The sequence below is a fragment of the Botryllus schlosseri genome, chromosome 2 (genome assembly GCF_051294905.1).
Source record: "Botryllus schlosseri isolate E-star chromosome 2, Bs_hap1, whole genome shotgun sequence".
NCBI lineage: Eukaryota > Metazoa > Chordata > Ascidiacea > Stolidobranchia > Styelidae > Botryllus > Botryllus schlosseri.
This window is the reverse complement of record NC_137237.1, coordinates 16,116,724-16,129,185: the sequence shown is the minus strand read 5'-3', so window position 1 is coordinate 16,129,185 and position 12,462 is coordinate 16,116,724. Positions and strand designations below refer to the sequence as shown.

General features: G+C 40.8%; 1 protein-coding gene across 2 annotated transcripts; it reads left to right on the top strand.

Annotated features, from left to right (window-relative positions):
* The first annotated feature begins 260 nt into the window (after positions 1 to 260).
* On the top strand, positions 261 to 9,939 carry LOC145433850 (uncharacterized). 2 transcript variants are annotated; one of them, XM_080311108.1, is made up of 4 exons: positions 261 to 757; positions 1,378 to 1,496; positions 7,137 to 7,244; positions 9,639 to 9,939. In XM_080311108.1, exons 1-4 carry the CDS (start codon positions 687 to 689, stop codon positions 9,710 to 9,712), a joined length of 372 nt encoding a protein of 123 aa, XP_080167234.1. In that variant the 5' UTR covers positions 261 to 686; the 3' UTR covers positions 9,713 to 9,939. The 2 variants fall into 2 exon arrangements, with proteins under 2 accessions (XP_080167234.1, XP_080167235.1); XM_080311109.1 differs by having other exon boundaries at positions 289 to 757; positions 1,356 to 1,496.
* Positions 9,940 to 12,462: the final 2,523 nt, after the last annotated feature.

The window sequence follows — 12,462 nt, the reverse complement described above, 5'->3', positions numbered from 1 at the left end:
TGAACGCGAACCTCAAAATTTCCGAGGTTCACACACAGAACGCAAACGTGAACCTCACGTTCACACCCTCCCTAGTGCTGATGATCCAATTCTTTAGAGAATTGCTGTACTATATTGCTATATCATTGCTGTACTTGGCGGTCAGTATAAGCAAAGTCTAATTTCTCAAGTAATACTTCTTTCGGATTGAAGTTAGTTATGGTAACATTTGTCAATCTAATATTATTCATGCGGTACATTGTTGATTGATTCTATTGTCATTTTGTAGCGATAGATATCATATTCCGTGCAGTTCCCTCTCAGAGACATTCGGGAAGCTATAATATCGATTGGTAACTATAAATATAGTCGATTTATTGTCATTTGGTGGCCGCTTAGGACGGATAGTGACAGGGCCTGGAATTCATTATTAGATTGCGCCTTCATATTAAGACAATCGCATAAACTAATCTATAACAGAAGTTGAATTTTCCGACCGTCCCGCACCTTGCGCAAATGAATGTTGTTTTCAGAATACATATTCGAACGATTTGTCTTCTCCATCAGAATAAGTTTGCATAACAGCTACTGCGATTTCAAAGCGGACATTGAGTGGGCAAAGTATAATCACATTGCAGAGTGAGATTTCATGCTGAGTACAGTTGGAGAAAAAATGGATTGACGAAAGGAAATACGCGAGCAAAACAATGATAATATATACTAGAAGAAACGGTTCCTATTCTCATTCTACAGCATATCAATACACAGAAAGATTTCGGTAAGTTGGTTTCATGTATCTTCCAACATCTGCGAATATAAGAAATATTAATTTTGTTGGAATTCAATTGTATAGAATCATAGCATATTAATAAGAACATCATCGGATCATTCCGCCATATGCTCCGCAACAATATCAGATTAGCAGTGAATGGAAGCTGTTTTTATTGTCAAATCGCTGGAATCGTTGCAGTATCCCTCGTACCCTATGTCTCATGCTCATTACTCATGCATACGAAGATAGTTGGCCACATTTCAATATTCGCTTGCTATCACGGCAGGTATGTGAGTGCCGGAATCCAGGTAAAATGGCAACAGTCAAGCGTCAAAATGGAGAGCGCTATATAGCGAGGCATTCAATATAGCAAGTGCCACAGCATCATCATACTCGCTATTTTGAATGAATCGCAATTTCTGATCCTCGCTATTATGGCACTCGCTGTTCGATGTCTAGCTAATATGATGCTCATGCTCACGGTTGTGAACTCACCGTTTTGTCGCTCCTTGGTTTGAAATCGACTATTTTGAACCCGAGTCATAAGAGCAGTGTCATACAGCGTATATCGTATGCATATGCATCATTTATAAAATAATTACAGCTGCTAAAGTCTTTTCGGTCAGGTGTGCAATCGCAGAGCGAGGAAACGTTATGAAGACCACAACCGTTTGGTGTTTACTTTTGCTGCTGGTTTTTCACTACGCTTGTTATGATGTGACCGCTGTTTCTTCTCGACGATCGGGTGAGTAGGTGGATCAGGAATCGCGAGTTGGATATAGGCCTACACCAGGGGCCCGGAACCTTTTTATATTGGCCCTATATTTTCCATTTTAACTCCAAAGAACCATACATGTTAATCCACTGTTACGTCACCATGGAAAATTGATGACGTCACCGTAGCACTAATTCGAACTCACTACATGAGAGTCGTAGTGGGGGTTACTGGTACTACTGCCTTATTTGAGCATGCGAAACTTAAGTAACATAGATCTTTTGCAAGTTATATCTTTTTAATCGTATTACAGTGAGCCATATGATGTTGTTCGAAATTAATTATCATCAACAACAAATGTAGACAACAGTTAGAGTGTGAATCTACCAGTGACGTGCGGTGAGGTTCAAGTCTGGTGAGGCACATACCACGACAACGCAGGCTACGTGAGTAGCTATCACATACCACAATTCAAGGTAGCTGTATGGATGGAAAACACATAACAGCTGCATTAGTGCGGAAGGTATTTGCTCCACATTACATATTGGCCGTCGCTACTTACAATCCACACAACACGGTCGGTTTCCGAAATCGATAGCACGTTTCACCGAGCTGCGATTGTGCGATTGCTCGCGAATAGTGAGTCAGGCAGATTCGATTATGCCTTCACTGGCTATTGTTTCTATGCGCTTCCATTGTCCGTAATGAAGCCGAATTTCACATTCCTTGGGGATTTAAAGGGGGTTCCGGTGCTTTAAGATATTAAATATTCGGAGTTCCAGAATCGGTGCGAAAATAGCATTTGATTATTACCAGTTATCACGAATTCTGAGCTGTTCATGATGAATTGCATTGTCGCAGGTGAGACACGACCAGTTCGTACCTCACCTGAGCCTCACCTCTCCTTTCGCGATTAATTTTCGACCAATAATTATGAAAATTGATGATGTAGGATGGAATTTAGGTATTCATGAAGAGCGATCGTAAAGATCAATATTCATTGAAGGTGTGACAATTTTCCTTTACTCGTCCTGGTGACAGGTGAGGCACTGACTCACTTGCCTCCCCTGACCGCACGTCACTGGAATCCACTTCCATCAGTTATACGAGATCGTAGGCTCGTCTTGATGCTCCTTTTTAATTTGAGGACACATGATCACATGCGTAGATGGAGCCTAACATGGTCGCTACAGCAGTACATTTCCCAATGTGAGGTGTGATGTGTCAGTGACGTAGGGTCAGAGAACACAAGTGGTGAAGTGCATCATCTGTCGTCAGGATGTGTGAAAAAAAATTGTGAAACCTTCAATAAATATTTGTATTTTCTATCGATGTTTATGAATGACTAGATTTTGAACATTTTTGCACCCAGCATTACACAATTTCCATGTTTATTGTTTGAAAATAAAGGAGAGGTAAGGCACATGTGAGACTCACACGGGTCACATAGGTGAGGCCACATATCTAGTCTCGCCTGTGATGACGCAATTCATCATAAATTGCTTCAAATGTATAAGCATCGGATGTATCTGTCGCGCTGATCCCGAAAATCTAAATCTTGATCGACTTCTCAATTCTCAAATTATTCGGCGATAACATAACGTTGCGCAACACGCTTACATTTAACCACCGGTACTGCAAAGCTACTTACTGATCAAGAACATGAACGATGACTACTGACAGCTATGACGTTGTTCGTAATTTGCATTTATAATTGTGAATGTCACTTCCACGGCAGCTCATTTCTCGCCGTAGATCAAGAAGACAATGTGTATTTGAAAACTGCATTGTCATACCGGCGTCGCGATGTCTGCTATTCTCTCTGATCATTTGATCAACCAACGTACGTGCAATCCGAAATTTCGAGGCGCTTGATACCGGGTTCATCTAACTCGCGAGTGGTATTGGTCGCCGGCTCGAAAGCAACTGGAATTTGAGGATTTTGCAAAGGTGGCTCGTCTCCCTATCCCTCGATACGCCACTGTGTTGACCTCTCAGAGTCATATATACAGCCACGAGAACAATTAATCTGACCCTGATGAAAATTTACTAACAAGTTGCTGCAATATTAATAAATTAGATACAAAAAAGAAAATTTGTCAAAGAGCCATACATTTTACCCAAAAGAACCAAAGGTTCCCGACCACTGGCCTACACCTTGCAATAAACAGCAACCAGTATGCATATCCATATATCAGCTTATGGGTACTAGCGCGGTAAATTATTGCTGCAATTCGCGAACTATTTTGGAAACTTCTGGATCAGTGGTTTCCAACCAGTGGGGAATTCCCCAATACTGGGGAATTCGGAAGTTTCTGGTGGGGAACAGACGAACCTGCAAAATAATTACATGTAGTATATATACCAGGTGTGGGCAAACTGCAGCTCTTTGAGCATTCGATTGCGGCTGTTTAATGATTGCACATGCCTTTCGCCATTTTGCTAGAAAGGTTCAACCCGATTATAAATTTATGCATTCGATCACGTATCTACAATATGCGCACTGTTTTAGTGCTATTTAATACCATGTGGTTGACCTAACACTTGTAAAATTTTGCGGAAGATGGTGTTACATGGTTAGAACTTCGTAATTGAACTCTCGAATCGAGTTCCTATGAATGAAAATTATGAGCAACTGCCGCAAGCACTGGTTTAATTCGCACGGGTCGTTACTGTCGATTCTGGGTCGTCTTAACTTCCACCAACAGAAAGTTCTTACGAAACACAGCGTTACCAAACGTTATTTGGGGGAGCAATATTAGAGGTTGGATGGAGGGATTTAGGGTGGGGAATGACGACACGAAAAAAAATCAAAAGTGTGGAATGACGGTAAAAAGGTTGGGGACCACTGTTCTAGGCGGGCCTAGACTAAAAGTGAAATTACGAAATACTGCTTGCCCAAAGTGCATAATTGCCTCATTCAATGGGAACATTAGGCTTCGTAATTTTGTACGCTCATGAAACTACATTAAAATGTCCTTGTTCCTGTACGTGTTTACATGCTCTCGACACTCTGGTAATATCTGTGGGAGCAACGAGTCGTTCAACGATTGCGCAGCCTGGATTTACTCGGTCTCCGTCGTTCAGTCGCAAATATATTGACTAAATGACCCAATACGTAGTTACTGTAGCATACGTTGTCGTAAACTATCAGTATTCAATGCATATAGCTGTGTCTCCCAGCTCAGTGCTGATCTTAACGAAACTATTTCATCATTTAAATCGGACTGATATATTAGTTTTTACATTTATATAACTCGACAACTAGTAGTAGTGGTTTATGTATCGCATCATATCAATTTGTTTGAACTTTCCGAGGTTTCATATTATATCATGTCTTGCTGATGCTGTTGTTGTTGGATATGAAAGGTGATTCGACTACATTTGTCATTTTACACCAGACCATTATTCTTTGTTTCCGTATTTACCGACTTGTAGCACGGCCCACTGCTAGGCTTTTTTAAGACACTGCTTACGCGGATCACGTGGCGACGAGGAGCCTAGATAAACATCCGACACTCAGGTAAGAATCCTGGAGTCGAACACGGACTCAAACCCGCAACCCATTGGTGCCGCAGCTGCAGAACGTATCACTACGCAATCTAGCCACACGTGGCAGACATTTGCCAGCGTGGCTCCGTAGCAGAGGCGGTCAGTAACGAAGTACTTCTATTTTCTCGAAATACCCAAGTAGTTTTCCTCTACTTCTGGTACTTACTCAAGTAGATCTTTTTTCTCACTACTTCTACTTTTACTACGTAATATTTTGTGAACTACTTGCTGAGTTTTCGCTATTTTCAGTTTGTCAAGTAGAAGTGGTTTAATCCTCCAATAAGAAAGATGGCCTAAGGAATTTTGAGGCTGTCTTCACGTAGTACCAACATTTAGTTTTCATAAAAGCCATGTAATACCCAGAATTATCGTTGCTCTTCGCGCACAGTAGATATGGAGGGACAAATATGTTTTATCGAAAGTGTCGCCGAATATAATTTAGATACCGGGTTGCGTGGTTCCGTTCACACCGCATTGTCACCTATATCAAATATTTCATCACAGAAACTATTCCCCCATAACGTTTGAAACTGCCGTTAATCGCAATCCAGCAATTACTTATCATACCTAGCAGCCCATGACATGTCCTAATCCGGACATGGACTTTTTTAACGTTATACCTGTTTTAGCAGACAACCGTTGAAAGTTTCTGGACAAAAGATATGAAATATATTTTCCGCTTTTTAGAAGTAGTATTTGTATTTTTCTTTCAATTACGAGTATTATACGTTGAGTTCTAATTATAGTTGCAGTTCCTTTGTCTGGAGAACATACATGTTGAAGTATAAAAGCATGCGTTTTAATGCCTTACATTCATCCCATGATGTGGACGACTGCTTATTCTATCAAAAATTGACACCTCCTGGGATGCATCAATATGAATCAAGCTCTCTAAATCTTCCGCATAGCTCTATTTGCAGCTTTTATCAGTCCATGTGAACTAATTACGATCGTTTTCACAACTACTTACTTACTTGAATAGATTTAAAGTCAGTCAATTCTACTTCTACTTCAAGTAGTTTTAGGTTACTTATGAAAGAAATACTTCTACTCGTACTTGAGTAGATTTTTTCGTCGCTACTTCTACTTCTACTTGAGTAGCTTTCTTGACTACTTTGACCACCTCTGCTCTGTTGATACTGCCTGCATGTGAGCCATACAACACCCCGTTGAAAGTGTAACCAACTCGATATTCGTTACTCGATTGGATCATTCTGCATTCAATGATTTTTTGAAATGCAATGGCTTGTATCATACCTCGAACTTCGAAAATTCGACATGACTTTGTGACTTGACTCGTGACTTGACTCGACGTGACTTCACTTCACTTAACGCGAGTCTCCTCTAAAAATCGATTGAATGGACTTGGGACTCGACGGTAGTGACTTGATACCAACCCTGTTATAGACTGCACATTTGCATTCATAGAGAGTATCAAAATAAGTGATGGACTCCAGACTTAACCTTAGGCAGCTGTCGATCTTATATTGAAGGTCAATTTAGGAGGGGTTTCGGCAGAAATGGATCATGTAGTCCTAATGGTCACATCTGAGTAATATGCTGCGCCAAGGAAAACGTCTCTTTTTTGAAGTAAAACCACTGTACCGGCGACGGAACATACCATTTCAGAAGTGTCTATAATACTGGCTATTTTTTGGAAATCCTGTGTGGAAAGCATCTTAACCCACCAACTTGTATACAAAAACATTGCATCGTATTTTCGGATTCTCTATACACCTACTTCAGTGTAATCATTGGCTACTTCGTTGACTTGAGGTTATAGAGTAAATATTGGTGTATATATATATGTATCATCAATTTAAAATACGTCGGAATGTTAAATACTGGTTTCCAGAATGATTGAATATACAATTATACGATAAACATGGTATGTAAAGCCGTTCCGCGGATCCAGTTATTCCAGAAAAGATGCATAATTGATTAATTGCACATCTTTTCAGGTGCCCACAATTTAAACCAGTGGCACCCTTGTCAATAAAGCGAGATGTAGGCCCATGTTGAATAATATTCACACTGATAAAATCATCGAAATATGCGTCACCATAATCATCACAGTCGTGAAAGTTTATTCAACTTCGGATTTTTGCGTTTCAATAGTGACGCGAATTCTCAGATTTATTGAAGACCGATGCAAAAATCATTATTGTGCTTTGTCGAGAAAAACATCACGTTGCAGAATATATGGAACGAGAGGAGAAAGAAAAAGTGAGTGTTTGTTTGTTTAGCTCTGTCGTACAAAATCCATTATTGCATGCAGTGGCGGCTCGTGACAAGATTTGGTAGTGCATGGGGCAAGGGCAATGTCCCCTCTAAGCTGCACACGTGCACAAATGCGCAGTGCTGAGACGGTCTCTGCGCACAGAAAATCTAAGTTGCGCACAAAAAATCCGAAGTGGTGAACATTTTTTAGTCGTTACGCACTGTTGTCCAAGGGTCTGCGCAGTGAGTTGCTGAGTGTGCGCAGACTCGTCAAAAATTAGAGGGAACCCTTGGGCAAGGGCCTACAATTTCGAGATTTTTGTCGCGAATTTTTCTGTCTAGGCATTTATAAACGTAAACACAAATGATAATACGATTTTATCTGGAATTTCGTTATATATTAATTGCTGTGTGTCTACAAATGGTAAATCATTGTTAAAGTACATAATTTTAGGTGGATCGCGACCCCCCAGTTTCCGTATAGGACTAGCTGCCACACAATGTGTGGAAGATTATGTATCATTCTTCCATACATTGCCCAATTCCAACATATTTCCAACTCAATATGTATGCTCACTCATATCTTTTTATCATTTAATGAGTCAATAATTACGTTTCCATAATTTCCATTTCGCTCAAGGTAGGATCAGTTATGCCAACTGCTAAAATTCGACTAGTAATGAAACTCTTGTACAGCGGCTTTGTTTTCAAATTTTGTGATATTCGACCGTTGAGGTAAGAATTGCTATATAGGCCAATATCGTTGGCGGATGAAGTAACGTAGTGCCGGCTCGATATTCGTCACATGGGTATATGATAACAAAAATAGTAATAATATTTCCATTTAAATCGATGGCATTATCCCACCCAAGCTGCGCAAATACTGCAATAGGATAGGATACTGTATTTTATTCAATGACGTGACTAATCTTAACCTTTACCAAGCTTTAGATTAAGCTAGTGGTTCTTAACCAGTGGTCCATGGCCCACTGGTGGGCCACAGTAGTATTTTGAGGTGGACCACAGAGGTATTTGGAAAATCCTCCTAAAAGAATGAATATGGTAGGCCTAAAATGAACGAATATCATTTTTCGATCTCAAAATACTATTGCATCCAAACTAAATGATGACAAAATTTCGATCCATCGTCAAAAACCACGAATTATCTATTAGGGATGGTGTGAACGTGAGGTTCACGTTCGCGTTCTGTGTGTGAACCTCGGAAATTCAGAGGTTCGCGTTCACAACAGAACCTTGGTAGGTTCTGCACTGTGAACCTTTTGGTAAATTGTAATTTTCACTCCATTATAAGATCTTTGGGTCAAATTTATTGCATTTCAACTGCGGGCCACTCCATGCATGGTGCTGGCAGCATAAAAAATCAACACTAAACGAGCATGCACCATGCACCTCGACAACCGTAAAAGTTTTACTTGCTTTGTTGCAAAAATTTTCTCGGAATATCTAGCTTTCCGTTGGTGAATATTTAGTGACTCTCTGCTGTGAGCCTGACCCGCAATCGATATACGTAGTCAGCGAATGATGCTTAGTCAACCAATCAATGACATTGATATCGTCTTCTGATGTAAAAAATCGAACGGTCGTACTGGGTCAATCTTGACTTCGTATCTTTACTGTATCATTAAAACCAAATCCGTGCGATTAAGGTGCGTGCTACTGCTGCATAACTTGTTGTTTGTGGTATCGGTAGCGAGTATAGAAACCCGTTGTACACTCTGCTCAATATCAATGTAGCAATACTCAGACTCCGAACACATTGTCCGGTCTGGCTAAGACCGTTAAGGCGTAAGCTTATATTCCTTGGTAAGTCCTCGTCGAAATTGTTGGCAAAGCGACGGAATGTACTGATTTTATGCAATTATTATATCCTTCGATTACCGCGGTTGATACATTTAGCGACGTTTAAAACGCCGATATGTACTTCAGCATTTTGGCATTATGTGGGCCGAATCTTCGCTAGGTATCGTGTACATTAATATAGGGCATATTAGGCTATCACTTCATTGAAAGAAAGGGTTGGAATTAGCAATATGACGTCACGTGACGTCACGAGGTTCACGTTCGTGTTCACACAGAACCTTTCAAAAAGGTTCGCGTTCACACGAACCTGAACCTTTCAGAGGTTCACACCATCCCTATTATCTATATCTGATTTTATGTGATAGCGATGTATACTGTTACACACGTATATTTGTGCACTAAAACACTGCTAGACAGGTGGATCTTCACCATTTGATGTCTTGTGTTTGTAAATACCACTTTTTCCTGCATGTTCGAAATAAATTTCAAATTCTGAAACCTATCCTCTTCAAGTCAATAGCGTGGTATTGCAAAGTGTTTGCGAGAGCGTCAGTAATATATTTCATTTATATTTTGCAGTTTGCCGTATCTGCTCTGGATTCTTCTGTGGCAACTCAAGGCATAGCAAATCCATGCTAAGCGGCGTTTGGTGATAGCGAAGGCGTGATGAAAACTAACAGCTTTACACTGAAGGATATCGAAATCCAACACACAACTCGTTACCAATAATCGACATCGCAATCAACTTATATTGTAATACCTTCCCGAAAAAATGAAAACTTTCCGACGCTCGACGCCTAATCATTTCCAAAACAGTGCAAGATAGGCCTATACTGTGCCGTTAACTGCTTCAAATATAATACTGATGACGCATACCCAATATCCATACGCGATCTTATACAACCTAATATGCTGTTCTCAGCAAGTATCGACCATTCAGAGAATGTATATTATGGGAAATATCACAGAGACAAGTGCCTTTCGTGGCCTAGGGATACCGTGCATTGCGCTGAATCTCGCTGGTTTGAGTCAGTGGTTCTCAACCGAGCTGCCGCGGAACGCTAGTATCCCGACTGGGCTTCTCAGGGGTCTCGCGAGCGAATGTGGTAAACAAGGTCGACGTACAACAAAAATTATGGAATCAAAAATTCTGAGCTTGACATAATCGGTGGTTCTTTTTCTTTACTTACTCCTACACACAACGTACAATGTCATATAGTGAACGACTATAGAAGGATGTCGAAGCGACGAAGTACGGTCTCTCAATCTGGCATCCCCCTGAGCCTCATGCTGTCAGTGTTCGATCTTTATCTTTCTTTCGTAGACTTCCTCGCAAGTTTTATTCATCATTGATCGGAACTTTCTCGGGGATTATATTTTGAAAGAATGTTGTGAGCACAGCGACATAGGGCTGGAGAGTCTCAGATAAAACTCTCAAGCTTCGCAACTTGCTACTGCTGAGAATCAAACCGGAGCTTCCACCGCCTTCGCGACGAAACGACCACTTATCCACATATATTTGCATATGCTATGTGAGTAAATCTTACTAAACTAATGGTCACTACCCGAGCAATTAGATCTTGATATTGGTCCAAGGTGGGGACCTTTTTCTATAGACACCCCTTTTAAGCCTGTGGCTGAACCATGAAGACCTTTCATCAATGTATTCTTTTGGTCAGCATCTTGTATAACTTGCACTCAGGGTATTCTCGTCGTTTATGTATAGTGTTCCTGGTATTTCTACCTGTATGGTCATTTTACACCGGAACGCTAATTCTTGAGATGCCATAACTTAGAGCACGACTCACTTTCGCTCCAAACCTTTTGTGAGACACCGATTCACAACAGACCGACAGCGAGGATGAGCCTAGATAAGCCTACAACACTCTGGAGCGAAATCAGAAGTTGACACCGATCAGAATCGAACGCGCGACGAAATAGTATTGCACCGGTGTAACGTGCAACATTACGCTACTCACCAATTTGGGTATACTGGAGCTAGTTCTTGGGTGCTGCAAACCATTTTCTCCCATGAGAGGGTGCCGCAAGGCCGAAAAGGATGAGAACCACTGGTTATATGAACAATCGTTGCCAGCGTAATCGAGGCTGAAAAATAAATACAGCTCATTGCAGTGACATGTATGTCGCGATTTTACCACAGCGCACAATAAAACTTTGGACACGCGATCCTGAAACGGAGAGATAAAACTCAATCATTTAGGGAAATCATTCAGCTGCATGTTTTTGTGTGGATTGGAAGACCGCTAGAATGACCAGAGCATTTTTTATTGATGACTCACAAGATGATTAGGACAGCAGAAGTTTATCTCAATAAAGCATATTCTTGACTTTCAAACGATCGACCATAAACATGATATTGACACAAAGATTTTGTATTACTTTCTATTGTCATTGTTTCAAGTAAGCCGATGGAATAATTCATCAATGGTTGCCAGATTGCCTAAAATACCTGAAAAAGATACTGCCGTAGACTTGAATATTTGATTCCACGCATCAAATGGCACATTAAGAATAAAAAGCAATAGGGCATCTGGGCTCCCTACATCCAATTATCGAGTTGCTTGAGGTGTTACTAATTGTCGGTAAAAGCTGAACGTTGTTTACGCTTGAAACACTGAAGCCTTACACTCAGTCATGCGTCAAATCTCAATGAATGTTGAACTGTTCAACGAGACAGTATGTATAAGCTTAGAGCAGTGACGGAAAACATACGGCCTGCGGGCCGGACCATTTTGAGCGGCCCACAGAGAGTTTCTGGTCGTACATAATAATGTGGCCTACGGCCACAGTATTTCGCAATCTTCTTGCTTAATGCTTATTACGTCAAATTATCATGACTGTAGGTTATTCTTTAGCGTGCATGTGTGACTGTTTGGAGCTTACTCGTAAGTTCGTCGACACGAGAAGGCTTGCATTACCGGAATTTACGCATGTTCTCAACCCGTATGAATTGATATCTTGGTAAATTTGAAATATATCCCGAACCCTCGTTCGTATACAATACATTGCACCAGGCGCGCGCAACGGCCCGTGGTCCCAGTTTGCCGCAATTCCCTACTATTTGCTCACTATGCCAAATCATAGTGGCTGTTGGTTATTCATTCTTTTTTCAGACACAAATAATAGTGATTTTTAAACTTAAGTTTACATTAAACACGACCAATCTCAGTGTCGGTGGCTAAATACGAGTATCGATGCAGGAACCCGACCGTCAAGTACTTTATTTCCCCATATCCGGCCCGTCAACCGGAGAAGTTGCCCGCCCTTGGCTTAGCGGCAATCTGTAATGACGACATAGCTCGGTAAGGCTATTACGACAATATATTGCTTCATCCCTGTATTATCAGAAATTGATAACTGAAAATTCTCGCAGGATATTGCA

Coding starts and splice junctions, on each gene's coding strand:
- LOC145433850 (XM_080311108.1), top strand. CDS start 687: ATGATAATATATACTAGAAGAAACGGTTCCTATTCTCATTCTACAGCA. Junction 1,497..7,136: donor TGTTTCTTCTCGACGATCGG/GTGAGTAGGTGG, acceptor GCGTTTCAATAG/TGACGCGAATTCTCAGATTT. Junction 7,245..9,638: donor AACGAGAGGAGAAAGAAAAA/GTGAGTGTTTGT, acceptor TATATTTTGCAG/TTTGCCGTATCTGCTCTGGA.